The 14,352-nt window shown below is 40.9% G+C and overlaps 2 protein-coding genes across 2 annotated transcripts; one reads left to right on the forward strand and one right to left on the reverse strand.

Annotated features, from left to right (window-relative positions):
* Positions 1-103: 103 nt before the first annotated feature.
* On the reverse strand, positions 104-1,726 carry dph3 (diphthamide biosynthesis 3). Its single transcript, XM_084487659.1, has 3 exons — positions 1,581-1,726; positions 999-1,073; positions 104-483 (listed from the first exon to the last, which is right to left on the reverse strand). The coding sequence occupies exons 1-3, from the start codon at positions 1,686-1,688 to the stop codon at positions 412-414; spliced, it is 255 nt and encodes an 84-aa protein (XP_084343785.1). The 5' UTR covers positions 1,689-1,726; the 3' UTR covers positions 104-411.
* Positions 1,727-10,197: 8,471 nt separating this feature from the next.
* On the forward strand, positions 10,198-13,316 carry LOC311369780 (four and a half LIM domains protein 2-like; the record flags this gene model as incomplete). The annotated part of the gene is made up of 5 exons (XM_084487981.1): positions 10,198-10,353; positions 10,873-11,047; positions 11,753-11,922; positions 12,479-12,665; positions 13,165-13,316. 5 exons carry the CDS (start codon positions 10,198-10,200, stop codon positions 13,314-13,316), a joined length of 840 nt encoding a protein of 279 aa, XP_084344107.1.
* Positions 13,317-14,352: the final 1,036 nt, after the last annotated feature.

Below are 14,352 nucleotides of genomic sequence, written 5' to 3' on the forward strand. Positions count from 1 at the left end.
CTCCTCTGCTCAGTAGGACCGTTATTTATCCCTTCTCGAAGGCGCCCTCTGCTGGACAAACTACAAAAGCAGAAAATAAACCCGAAACGATGCGTTATTCGGCGTCAACGGTTTTTATTTATATATACACGTAAAATATAAATACAAATCAAGTTATTTACAGACAAGTTTGCATAATCATGAAGTAACCACTTTGTCGTTTCAGAGTAGCTGGCGAGGTAATCACATCTTCCAACCGACATGGAAAATATCAACACTATTATAAATAGACGATAAAACCGGGAACCCAGTCTTTTCGGACAGTGAACGGCGTGGGATCGCCCACCGAACCATCGGTGGGCGATCAGTGAGCATTGTGCAGAGGGGGGGCACGTGGTTCCTGGAGACCCACAGGCTAGGCTTCATCTTTTGTCACGACTGGGCCAGCTCCAGCTTGCTCTCCGTCGAGGGCGCCTCCACGACCTCTCCGGCCATGAACTCCTCCTGCAACCCCACCGCCACCACAAACACACAAGTTAGGCGTGTCTTATGTGTTATCAGATACAAACCGCTGTAGCGATCCACTATTGCTGTTACGTTGTTACAACACTTGAGTCACTCCATGCACACAATCGTGCGAGCTCCGTCAATGATTAGAGATGTGTTGAACAAAAATCAGTACACTAACCATGTGTTGATTCTTATAGCTGCTCTGCATAGTTTTTCGATTTCGTAATTTTTTTAAGTATGCTTGTAAGTATGTTTGAATGACATGCTCTCCATGAGCAATTTGATTTTGCAAAATCAAATCTCACGTGAACACGCCTGCCACAAATATAAACCATTGCACTTATGTGTTTGTGATAAGCTGTTGTAAAGTACTCATGAATGCAAGCAGCATAATGCAATTGATGTAGCCATTTGAGTGTAATTTGTTTAATATGGAACAGTCATTCATCAGGTAGGCAAGAGTGAACCCATTGGTGTTTGCTACAGTAAAGTGTGGATGAGCATCGCACCTGATCATAGATGACTTTTACAACCAGGGAACAACTGGGACATGTGGCCACTTCTTCACCATTTTCAAGGTCTTCCTGTGGAAACAACAGAGGATGTTTACTGAATTGATTAATTCAGATTCTACATTTCAGCAGACTAAACTACAGAACTACAGCCCCTCAGAACAATTTGAACTACAGCCATCTTCAGAACTACAGCCCCTTTAGAACTGCAGCCCCTTTAGAACCATTATAACTACAGCCCCATTTAGAACCATTAGAACTACTAACTACTTTAGAACAGCTCTACAATTTCCTCAGACTCTGCTTTCGTAGTACAAAACACGTGATCAGTTTAGCATTGTATTCATAACAATGAGCATGCTGTGTCATCCTGACACATGGGCTATACTGTCCCACGAAAAATGCCACAGTACACAAAAACAAATATCAACCAGAAGTGCCTTATAAACAGTAACCAATGCTTAGTAAACGTTTTGAATGTTTTAAATATTTGATGATAACTCACACAGATTCATCTGATGCAACTTTTCGCAATAGCCAAGTATTGATACTTGACCTGTTCTTATACATTCAACGTACCTTAGTTATAGCGAACCTGTCACCACAGGGACAAGGGAAGTAGTACGTTTCTGTTTCTTCATCGTATTCAAAATCTTCGATCTCTACCTCGTCGTGATATATCGACATTCTGGCTATTAATCTGGCCGAAGATATAAAAACGTGGAATTCTCACATAGCCAATGCTGGTCGACTCATGCATGTGACGTCAATCCCGGTTGTCGCAGGAAAATGACACTTGGAAAGTTCCGCCACTAGAGGGAGACAGACCGCGGTGCTCACATGGCATTATTCCATACCTCCTTCTACTGTCTCTGTCTTTCTGTCTCTCTGTTGGTATGTCTGTCTGGCCGTCTGCTTGCGTGTCTGTCTGTATGTAGGTCCTTCTTTATGTCTTTCTTTCTTTCTTTGACACTGTCATTGTTAGAAATAATAAGAGAAACTGTTTGAATAAGCTTTGAGCATTTCATAATATTACCCATGTTGCAGTATATCTCCATGATAGTTAATTGAACATACTTTATTATTAATATCAACAATTAATAATGCATTTTCCATTCAATATGATTACAGCCACTGTGTGTTGTTTTGTTTTGTTTGAGGAATTCATGTGGATCCAAATGTTAGGGGCTCTATTATCCTGGGATAGCTGTTAATGGAAAGAGAATGTGCTGCTAACAATGTTCTGTTCAATTGTCAACATGCAGTCTGCTCTTCTCATTGGCCAACAACTATTCTTGAAATGGTTCAGTAAAAATTCCTAACCTAGTTAACACTGGAATCCCCTTCATATCTGATGCAATTAACTTCTTGACCTGGCAATGCAACTGAATTCGATTTTAAGATTGATGATTCACAATTAATTAATTTATCTGACAAATTTAGAATAATTTAGCCCTCTCACCTTACCCCACCATTCAGTCCTACAGACAACTGCCACAATGTTACTGCAGAAAACATAAATACTAAACAAAGTAACCACTTTGTCGTTTCAGAGTAGCTGGCGAGGTAATCACATCTTCCAACCGACATGGAAAATATCAACACTATTATAAATAGACGATAAAACCGGGAACCCAGTCTTTTCGGACAGTGAACAGCGTGGGATCGCCCACCGAACCGTCGGTGGGCGATCAGTGAGCATTGTGCACGTGGTTCCTGGAGACCCACAGGCTAGGCTTCATCTTTCGTCACGACTGGGCCAGCTCCAGCTTGCTCTCCGTCGAGGGCGCCTCCAAGACCTCTCCGGCCATGAACTCCTCCTGCAACCCCACCGCCACCACAAACACACAAGTTAGGCGTGTCTTATGTGTTATCAGATACAAAGCGCTGTAGCGATCCACTATTGCTGTTACGTTGTTACAACACTTGAGTCACTCCATGCACACAATCGTGCGAGCTCCGTGGTATTCAGATCAGACTTTGGTTGAAGCTCTAGCTATCAATGATTAGAGATGTGTTGAACAAAAATCAGTACACTAACCATGTGTTCTGATTCTTAAAGCTGCTCTGCATAGTTTTTTGATTTCATCATTTTTTTAAGTATGCTTGTAAGTACGTTTGAATGACATGCTCTCCATGAGCAATCTGATTTTACAAAATCAAATCTCACGTGAACACACAAATATAAACCATTGCACTTATGTGCTTGTGATAAGCCGTCGTAAAGTACTTGTGAATGCAGGCAGCATAATGCAATTGATGTAGCCATTTGAGTGTAATTTGTTTAATATGGAATATTATTCTTATTATATGTTACACAACATTAGGGATCAACAATGCTTCAATTTATTGGTAGAAAATAGGAAATGTGACGAAAATAACAACAAACAAAAGTTAATTACACAATTTCCAACCACCAGAAAGCAAACCAATAGGGCATTAGTTACGGCCGGCTACTGCTGACCTATCACACAACAAGTCATTCTATAACTAGAATTCCTAGAATTCTATGTGTGTGTCTTTGTGCGAGTGTGTGCATGCAAGTGCGCATGCGTTGGTTTGAGACGGTTGATGCCACAGTGCAGTTAGGAGTTTGTCACGAGGATAATTGAATAAAGCGCCGGACACAAAGTTAGATTAAGTGGCTTGATCTTATAAAAGAAGAATTTTACACAGACTCTTTGATTCTTGGAACTGTGCTGGTTCAATGGCTTCGCACAAGACGAGGGTTTTGGCATCGGACATCTTGGGGAGAAATGGCATGTGACAGGATAGGTTGTTGGTTCCATCCCCAATGACTGCAGTCTACCTGTGGGCGTTCCTGAGAAAGAGGGCCTCACTGCTACATGCTCCTAAATTACATTTTAACTCAGAGTAGCTGTGGATAAAAGTGTCAATTATAAACAACCGGTCTCTGATTCAAAGCTATGATGGAATGGGTGTTACCCATAATGCAACATGGGCATTTTCGAACATAAGGCAGCAGGCAACATAAGCCCTTTTTGGTATGAAACCTGAGGACAAGACGTACAAGGGCACACATATTAACAGAGGTGAACAAAGGTGTGTGGGGGGGCCCATCTTCTGTAGGTACAATTTGAGGGTTGTTGAGAGGGAGTGAGCAGAAGCGAGCAGGATTTAGAAAATAACCACCCAAATAACCACAGCATTCTTCTTCATCGCCTTGAACACTATGTTGGCATCAACGGTTCTGCTCTTCACTGGTTTGAATTTATCTCAAGGATCTGAGATAAGAATCGAATCATTGCAACCTAAGCTTTGGTATCTCCCAGGGGTCAGTCCTTGGTCCATTGCTTTTTGCAATCGACAAGCTTTCCCCTGGGCAACGTTATCCGCAGCTACGGAATCAGCTTCAGCTTCAGTGCTATGCAGATAACACTCAAATCTACATTCCGGTTAAGTCAAAGGAGTCAACCCAGTTCTAGAAGGTTGAGTCCTGTCTGACAGCAATACAAAGTTGGATCGAGAACTACCTTCAGCTCAACATAGCGAAGACTGAGCAGGACCAAAGAAAATTTGAAGCAGTCTCTATATGTTTTGACAGCTCAGTCATCTCGAAAAGTGCCTGTGTTAAAAATCTCTGTGTCCTGTTTGACCCTTTGCCTTGTTTTGACCAACATGTCAAAAGTGCATTCTAAGAAATAGCTAGACAATTGACTAGAACAAGAACATTTTATCATATTACTCCTATTCCTGGCTCTCTACACTGTCTACCAATAACTACCAGATGGATTAGCACCATCCTACCTGAAGGACCTTATCATTTCTTATAGTCCTTCTCAGCCCCTCCGGTCTTTGGGAGGGGCTGAGGTTAAAAATAAATCAGCAGGGCAGAGAGCGTTCGCCTATCAAATCAGGAAATCAGGAAAACTGATTCTGCTGAGCTTTTCAAAGCAAAGCTAAAAAACAAACTTTTGGTTGGGACCTAGGGGTGCCAAACCAACTGCTGATGTGGGGACTGATGCTGAATGGGCAGATGATGTGTGTCAGTGTCTGACTGTGAATGTTTCTGATGTGTGTTTGTGCAGTCACTAAATTAGCAGTTGTTTAAATCTTTTGTGTGCCCTTCCTCCCTTCTGATTCATTATTCCGTCTGTTTTGGCGTGTTACAGTGACTGCGACTGGAGGCCTGGACTCTCCTTATGGTTAACCGGCAAGCACCCCATCACCATAGACATGACTTTTATAAACAAAATTATTTTTTGTTATGTTTTATGTTTTGTCTGTATGTATTTCAATGATGGGACCAATTGCAATCCTGACACTCCCTGGAACTAGGAATCCCCCACTCTGCATTCCTTCTCAAGATTTCTTCTTTGCTAATTAAGTTTTTTCTTGCCCTCTTGGGGACTCGGGTTAGGGGGATGTCAGAAATATATGGCCTGTTAAGCCAGTTGAGACTGGACCTGTGATTAAGGGCTATACAAATCCAATGAATTGAATCAAATTTAATCAAATTTAATTCAATCGGATTGCTATCTCTGTTAATTCATTTTATTTTCCCTTATTTTGACCGTTCATGTGAAATTCTCAGGATGATACAAATGGTTTGAGTTAGCAAGACAATTGGGATAGTAACACGGAGCAAAGAGGCCTACACACATGTTTCTGGGTGTTATCACAGCAGATATGCAAGCAAACACAGACAACATATAGACAGTCATGATGACAAAGGTGCTTTCACACCAAAAGTGAAGTGAGATTTTAGCCTGGCTAAGGTGCAAATTTTTCACTGGCCAAGCCAGCAGCAGAAATGGTGCGAATGGCGTGGCGCGAACGACAGGGTTCATGCAAATTTTGTGTGATTCTACTCATGCAAATGACTCAATTTGAAATATAATGAAATATTAATATTTATATATTTATTTATTTCTAGTCGCTTCTTTGCATTGACTTTGTGAACGCTACTCAAGGATTTGCTGTGCTGTGTTGACTGCACAAATCACAAAGAATAGAAAATGTTTAACATCGCATTGGATTCGTGTCTCTTTAATAAAACATAAACCAGAAGAGAGAATAGAGTCATTATGGTCCAAAAGGCCCATGTCTGACAAAAGTCTTCAATACAACGTTTAACGTGAACTTGGCCACAAAGTACATAATCACAGGCATCTAATGATCTGCGAGCACGTGGATTATCTTTAGCATCCTATGCAAGGCTTTTCTTTCAGTTATGTGAATAATATCCTATAAATCAGGCAATATGATGGCCATTTGGACATCTAATATCCATAAGATTGATGTTTGCCGACATAGGGGGGATGCACAACATATGTCTGTTTTGTGCATCCCCCTAACAGACTGACAGGATTCTGTGGTCAGAATCAAACTTATTATCTAGATGGGGGTTGATGTGAAAATATTCTTTGTTTAAAAGTTGTATACAATAAATCCTAAAGTATAAGGTTTTGTTCCTACTCAGTTACCTAAAGCTAGCCTAACATTTCTTAGAATTGGGAAAATGTTGTCCAAATTGAGTCAAATGAGGAGTCTTCTTTTTGGTGACATAGTATCATCAGCTAAGTACCACAGCACATTGGCATGTAGGGGAAATGCAGTGCTACTTGAGCCAAGAATAAGTACGTAAGCCAAGCGTGTTTACCATGCTAAAACCCTTATCCCATGTCCTTTCTGACTATTGCTCTATTAAATCAACATGTTTCCTAAATACCATAAGGAGCTCCTTTTTCTTGGAAAGGTTAGTATCTCTGAAGCTCAAATAAGTGAGTGTTATCAAGTTAAAATCAAGTTGAGTGCAATGTGTGTCTTCTCCTCTCTGTTCCTATTTGTCCACAGGTCCTACAGATCTATATTTAGAACATCAGAAAAGGCCCAGGCATAAATGCAAACAACAGAACAATTCACATATTCCTCTCTGTCAGGCAACAATGGGCCTTTATATGTTGTTTCAAGGCTGTCAGGATCTGTCAGGATCTGTGTAATTGCTCTGCTAGCAGTAACAAACAAGCTAAATCACCATCAAGTGGTCTGTTCTTCTTCAATGGCTAAATGTAGTTTAGAGCAGTTTCATGAGATTGCGGTTTGGTTAAAGTTAATAGCCAATGAGCTATTATGACTTTGGTGATGTTTTTATGTTGTTGTTTTTTTTAATAACCTGCATGGAGCAGTTCATTAATGTGTGGAAGTATGTCTCAAATTAATTTATTATTATTATTTTCAGTGGAGCAGATAAGCTTGTGGATGGAAAGCGCATTATAAGACCATAGTAGTCTTCTGTTTTCATATAAACCATGAAGTTTATTTTCAGAGGCCTTTTAGATTTGAACGTTTTTTCCTGTTTGTTTTAGCACGGCTGTGGTCATTGAGCTTTTTCAAAAGAGATCCAGTTGATCCAGTTAGTCTCTATGCTTTGTTTGTGTGCCAATTTGTTTCAAATCTGACAACCTGGGGTACTCTGAGAATAGTGATTCACGACACACAGGCCCCAACAAAAACCTTCTGACCCGGGATCGTACATCTGAAAGGTGATCATACTGGCTGTAGCATTGTTGTTGGAGAAGCCAGTATTTTGGCTTAGCCTGTTTTCATAATATCTGATGACATGTCATGCTCATTGTATGATTGAGTAGAGTACATTTGTTGCATAAAGTCCCTTTAAGGAGGCTTGCGTAACATGAGTTAAGGAGGGAAACAGCCTAGTCATGCTAGTGTTCAGCGAGTAAGTAGATTCAGATTCGTGTATGGATGGATGGATGGATGGCTGGATAAATAGATAGATAGATAGTTCTCGATCGATTGATACATCAATAGATACATGGAGAGAGAGAGACAGAGACAGACTGCAGACTACAGACAGACTGACAAACAGACATATGGTGAATAGATAGATTGATAGATAATGTAAATAAATCAACATACAGACAGAGAGAAGAAAAATACATTTAGATAGATCGACAAACAGATGGACAGCTAGGCGGCCAGACACACAGCTCCGTTTGGATGCTTATTATAAGTGGGGTACTGTTAGACTCAGCCAGGATTGCAGTCTGTACCCCAGGGAGCTGGCACATATACAGTGACTGTGGAGCCAGTCAGAGCCACATGTCCCTCCCAGGTCCTCGGTTCTTTGGGATATTCTTACTCTCTCTGATCAACAGAAGAAGAACTAGAGAATTCCTCCCTGAGCAGACAGTACATAGGTCTCAGTTAATTAGCTTCAACTCAATTTGTGTGAATCGCACAGTGAACAGCTGCATCCATCGAGTTAGTATCGTACAGGAATGAGGTTAAAGGCACTGGCTCTAAAAGGATCAGTGTGTGTCTGTGTGTGTGACATGTTCCAGGTTGCAGAATACAGTTAAGGTAATTCATCAATTATGCCAGACCTCTGTCTGCAGTCAGCAATAAAAACATAAATAAGTTTCATTGATGCAGCATTTATAGGTAGTGGTGTGTGGCGTCCGTGTGCATATTACAATATCTACATTTCTATATTTATTGATTGTGCGTGACTCGCAAAAAAAGTGAATAGTCTGTCCCATCAGCGAGCCACTGGCTCCGCCCCCTCTCTCAGCAGGGTTCATAATGGTTGGGTTGAGCCCTGCTCACACACAGCTTACCACGCCTTAGGCATGACCATCTCTTGAGGACCAGGAAGCCACCCAAGAACCAGAGAGCCACCCAAGCCCACCATCCCTTGAGGACCAGGAAGCCACCCCAGCCATCCAAACACAGCCTCTTCTAGCCTCTGTCCAGGTAACGACCCCTCCTGCCCCTCAGCTGTCTCACCATGGCGGTTCCTGATACAGCCTGACCTTTAACCAGTGTTGCCAGATTGGGCCATATTTCCCACCCAATCGGGCCCAATCTGGCAACACTGCCTTTAACCCCCTTCATAGTGGCCTACCAAACAGACTTGTAGTTCACGTCAAGCCATTTTGAGTGTGAAAGTTGTGAACCATTTCTTTGTTTTGATTGGGTGTTTTGTGTGGCGTATGTTAATGAGACATCACAACGTCATATACTGATGTTTAAGCTGATATGTTCCTATTAACATACCCTGCTTTGACGCTTCTCTTGAAATGGATCAGTTTGTGTCTGCACAAAATATGTATCTTGTATCTTAAGTCTTTTTTTCCTCTTTGATATTTCGATAGTTCAAAGACAATTTACACATGTCTTGCTTAAAATACCTACATACTACATTCAGTTCAGACTTTGAAAATATATATTCTTTTGCTTATGCTTTCCGACCTTAAAAGCTGTGTTGAACTTTTATTTATTTTCTAGATGCTTTAGGTTCATTTTTATCTATGCCCTTTCATTTTGAAACAATAAGTTTGAAACTTTAAACTGTGTCTTTAGTTCGAAAAATGTATTATCTTTCAAAGCCAGGTTTTGCTATTAAAACTTCTTACCTTACCTGGCAAATATTGATCCTACCTTATGACTTTGGAAGGATACTTTTATGATTGCCAGAAGTTGCTAGAAGGAACATCTACGGAACTATGAAAACTCCCTTAGACGATATATCAAGATGTTCCTTGATATCGACATTCAAGATTCAAGGCCAAATTTAATCTTCTAAAAAAGAGGTCTGGGTTATTCACACATAAACACTGAACTGTTAGAAAAGAAAAGGCGTGTGGCCATATTACGTTTTATGTGCTTTTTAGTCAAACTACTAGCTCACATTTTATAATGATGTCTCAGTATGTTTTGTAGTACTACAGCCTTTTAATTGCATTATTTCACACAGGCTCACACAGGCTCACACACACACACACACACACACACACACACACACACACACACACACACACACACACACACACGCACACACACACATTCCTGTTTCCTTCTTGCATTATTCTTATCTTTTCTGCTTCAGTCCAGTTAAATGTTTTGTAGAAGAATTTTGCAAATTACCCTTTGATCCCCAATGTGCTACATGTGACATAAGTCGTAACTTCACCCTACTGAGAGTCATGTGATCCATGATGTAATTTTGAGTACTCTAAAATCCTAAATGATCTTAAATACACGACAACCATTTAAATCGTGATGTATCAAATCAATGATGCAACTTATTATCACTGGAAAACAGATACTGTTTTTCTTTGAAATAATGAATCTGATATGAGAATACATATCAAACAACTATTACCACTGGAATGAAACTGTACAATTCTTTCCCCAGGACCAGTTATCCAAAATGGTGGCGATTTATGATTGCAAGGGGTGTAAAGAGTCTTTGTACGGGGGGAAGTACATCCTGCAGCAGGAAAACCCTTACTGCCTCACCTGCTATGAGAAATCCTTCTCCAACACCTGTGAAGTGTGCGAGAAATCTATTAGCTGCACCAGCAAGGTACTTTTATTGTGATGAATTGTTGATCACAGTTAGTGTTTCAGTAGCTTCCTGTCAAGAGTAAGGGACAACCCTTAACTTACTGTACCTTCCATTCCAATACATTACAAAGCCTTACAATTCCTCACATTTCATTACTTAAAGGGGTTGTAGGTAAGATTAAATAACTATTCTTTGAGTGTAATTTGTTAGAAATATCATTGATATCTTTAAGCTATAAATGAGTGAAATACGCTGTGAGAATATATGTTTTTAGTTCAATGCACCTGCCTCTATATGAGCCAATCAAGATTTTAGACCGCTCCTGGCTCATTTCTGACCAATAAGGGGAATCTCTTCCCTGATTGTTTCAGGAATCCATCTGTCCTGTCAATCACAGGTGCATAAAATCCGTCTTTACAACCCTCAAATCTGACCGACAGCACCTGAACATTCTTAGCCATTAAAGTTTAAAGTTAAAGTAAAGTTTTTTTAGCATTTCTTAGCTGTTTAAATGTCTCTAATTCCTCTCCCCGGCAGGATCTGTCGTACAAGGGCCGCCACTGGCACTCGGACTGCTTCCAGTGCACCACATGCATGCGGTCGCTGGTGGAGAGGTCCTTCACCACCAAGGACAACGTCATCATGTGCGTGGAGTGTTACTCCAATCAGTACTCTGCCAAGTGCTTCGGCTGCCTCAAGACCATCATGCCAGGTCGGGGAGGGGTCTGCTATTACTGTGTGTGTGTGTGTGTGTGTGTGTGTGTGTGTGTGTGTGTGTGTGTGTGTGAGTGTGTGAGTGCATGTTTCTTTCTGTTAAACTTAAACTTCTTAAGCAGCTTTGTTGTCCCGCCATCGGTCGTGCTTCGGTCTTAATGGGGGCAGGATTCATTCAATTCATCTTAATTATTCAATATATTTGATTGTCCCACGGGGAAATTAGCTTTGGAATCTGGCTCCTGCTGCAGTTAAAAATCATCAGACCACAACCCTTCATCGACTACAACAATACCACAACAGTGTACAAAATATGAAAAGCTTTAAAAGATCCAAACTATTGCACAGACTCCCATGGCTTGATATAGCGCAGTTTATGGCTTATATCACTGCACATCCCTTCTGTTGCACATTTAGAAGGATAGTGTGTGTAGAAGGAAAGGGACTGGGTTCGATCCCCCCCAAGATCTGCAGTCTATCTACCTGTAGATACCATGCCTGAAAGCAGCTTTGGATAAAAGCATAGCTCTTAATGCATAATAGTAGTATGAGTATATATATATATATATATATTTATTTATTGACAGACTCAAGGTCTAAATGTAACGTCTATATGTGTGTAATAGTTAAGTTAAGTGCCGTTTTATATCTGTCTTACATCCTCATGGTTTCCTGATGTCTCTTCTCCCGCTCTCTCACTTAGGCACCAAAAAGATGGAGCACAAAGGCAACAGTTGGCATGAGAACTGCTTCACATGTCAGCACTGCAAGCAGCCAATGGGCACCTGTAGCTTTGTGGCCAAGGAGGACAGCAACTACTGCCTGCCCTGCTATGAGAAGCAGTTTGCGCTTCCCTGCTCCCACTGCAAGAAGGTAGCCATTTTGAATAACCATCATAATACCATAATGACATACACAATGACATTCATTATCCATAAACAATTTTTCTCATACCCTCAATCTTGGTTTGTTCCATTTCTAGTTCTGTTATGTTCCCATTAATAATGTTTTGTTCAGTCGTTGGACTGGCCATATTTTCTTCCACTGACGTTTTCCCCGTCACGTTACCAATTTCTAAGGAGTTAAAACATATGCTGCATGTTGCATTAAATTAGATAGTAAGTAGTAGTAAATTTGATTTTGTAAACTGGGACATATTAGATGTCCTGCATGGCAATTCCATTAAAGGTAAAGTGAAGATCTAAGAATAAACAGTTACTAGATTCAAATCAATTGAGATATAAATAATCAAGATGCAATATCAAATTTATTTTTATCCTCACTTGAACTGAACTGGTTGGAGCGGACTTGTCTGGAAATATTCGCATGGAGCATCCGATTAGAGTGTGCGTACGCGTCTACGAGTTACCTTGGCCACTCCCCTTGATTACGCAAATGTTTAAACTTTACTACTTGCTCTCGCTTCCAGCCAATCACAACCGGAGGGGTCAATTACCGGGACCAGCCCTGGCACAAGGAGTGCTTTGTCTGCATCTCCTGCAAGCAACAGCTCTCCGGCCAGCGCTTCACCTCGCGTGACGACTTTGCCTACTGCCTGGACTGCTTCTGCAACCTCTTTGCTAAGAAGTGTGCTAACTGCACCATGCCTATCAGTGGTGAGGCCCTCCTGTGTGTGTGTGTGTGTGTGTGTGTGTGTTATTATGCTGAAATGCAGTTGCTAACTGGGATTGATAGAGGTCTATTCGTCATTGCGTTAGCCTCATAGCATCATCATTGCCATTCATATGTTGGCCAAATTGTGATATCTAACCTAGCTCTACTCTCCTAATGCTGCTGATTCAGTGTGTCTCATTGGCTATATCCTAAGCCAATCAGAGTGCTTTTTAAATTCCATAATCACTATGTCATCTATTTGGCATTTTGGATGCAAAATAAAAGATGAACCTTAAAATATGACTTGGGCAATTATGTTATGATATACTAATACTGTCATTCTAGCATACTCAACTATACATACTATATTATACCATATATATATATATATATATATATACAGGCAGCGCTAACGACCACAGCGGGCACCACCACATTACGGGTTATTAGATCAGCGACGCTCATCAGGACACCGTTGCCCTCTGCTGCTCTGCTCCTCAGGTCTGGGCGGCTCCAAGTACATCCTGTTTGAGGAGCGCCAGTGGCACAACGACTGCTTCAACTGTAAGAAGTGCAGCGTGTCCCTGATCGGCCGCGGCTTCCTGACCTCCCGCGACGATGTTCTCTGCCCCGATTGCAGCAAAGAGGCGTGAAGAGGGAGGGGCGGGGGGGGGGGGGGGGAGGTGGGGGGGGGGGGCGAGGAGACGGCAGAGAGACGGCGGTCTGGGGGAACTCAACCGCATTGCATTACATTCATGATCCTGATCTCAGTATGATTGTAGGTTAGGTTATGGTGTGTTTTTAAATTACATTATATCAACCGTTTTTTTTTTTTTTTTAACTAACCTCATTTACATTTTGTGCATGCTCATGAGAGGTGAATAGCAGGCCAGGCCCATGGCGTATAGGCGGTGCAGGCAAATGCTAGGGCTGCTGTCCGTCCAGACATCTGAGGACCATACATCAGATCCATAGGGGCCCCTACGGATTTATTATTATTTACTAATACTATTTTACTACATTTTTACTAATACTATTGTAATACTATAATTTCGAGATATTACAAAAAAAAGCCCATAATAACATAACTGCACATAGCCTATTAAATAGGCCCTATTTTGTGGGTTGCTGACTTATTCACATTGTGTTTAGAATTTGATTTCCGTCACTTGTTTCTTTAGTACAGTTTTGGTTGTTGTTGTTGTCTCTACAACAAAGAAAAATACACTCTGCAATAATTTACGCAGAAAAGGCACAAATTGGTGCAGAAATATTCACCAGAATATTTATGAGCATCAAAAATGAATTGTTTTAGTGCTCAAAATGTAACCCTTTATGTGTCCCCCTCCCCCCAAAGCAGACTCTCGTACAGTACGCCCTTGGGCTGAGATTCAAGGGGTACCATTGAAAACCCTGGCGAGGGCACCAAATTGGTCAGAGGTCGCCCTGGTAACAGGTTGCCTATTCATTAGAAATATTAAATAATTTATTTGTCTGGACAGAAATGTCAATATTCAGAAACTGTTTTTTTCTGAAGCACATTGTATTTACTGCACAGCCTTTAATATTGTGAACGCCAGAGATAATATAATGAAATAAAAATGTAAATTTACAAAATTTATTTGTATTATTCTTCATAAAACGGTGTATTGTTGTAAAACCTTTACATTTTATGAAAAAAAAAAAAAA

This window comes from Micromesistius poutassou, assembly GCF_964030765.1.
Source record: "Micromesistius poutassou genome assembly, chromosome: 24".
In the NCBI taxonomy this organism is placed as follows: Eukaryota; Metazoa; Chordata; class Actinopteri; order Gadiformes; family Gadidae; genus Micromesistius; species Micromesistius poutassou.

Bases quoted from the DNA above. Each gene is read 5' to 3' on its own strand.
- dph3 (XM_084487659.1), bottom strand. From the start codon at position 1,688: ATGTCGATATATCACGACGAGGTAGAGATCGAAGATTTTGAATACGAT. The intron at 1,074-1,580 runs GTACGTTGAATG...TTGTTTCCACAG, and splicing joins ACAGGTTCGCTATAACTAAG to GAAGACCTTGAAAATGGTGA. The intron at 484-998 runs GTGCGATGCTCA...GTGGGGTTGCAG, and splicing joins TAAAAGTCATCTATGATCAG to GAGGAGTTCATGGCCGGAGA.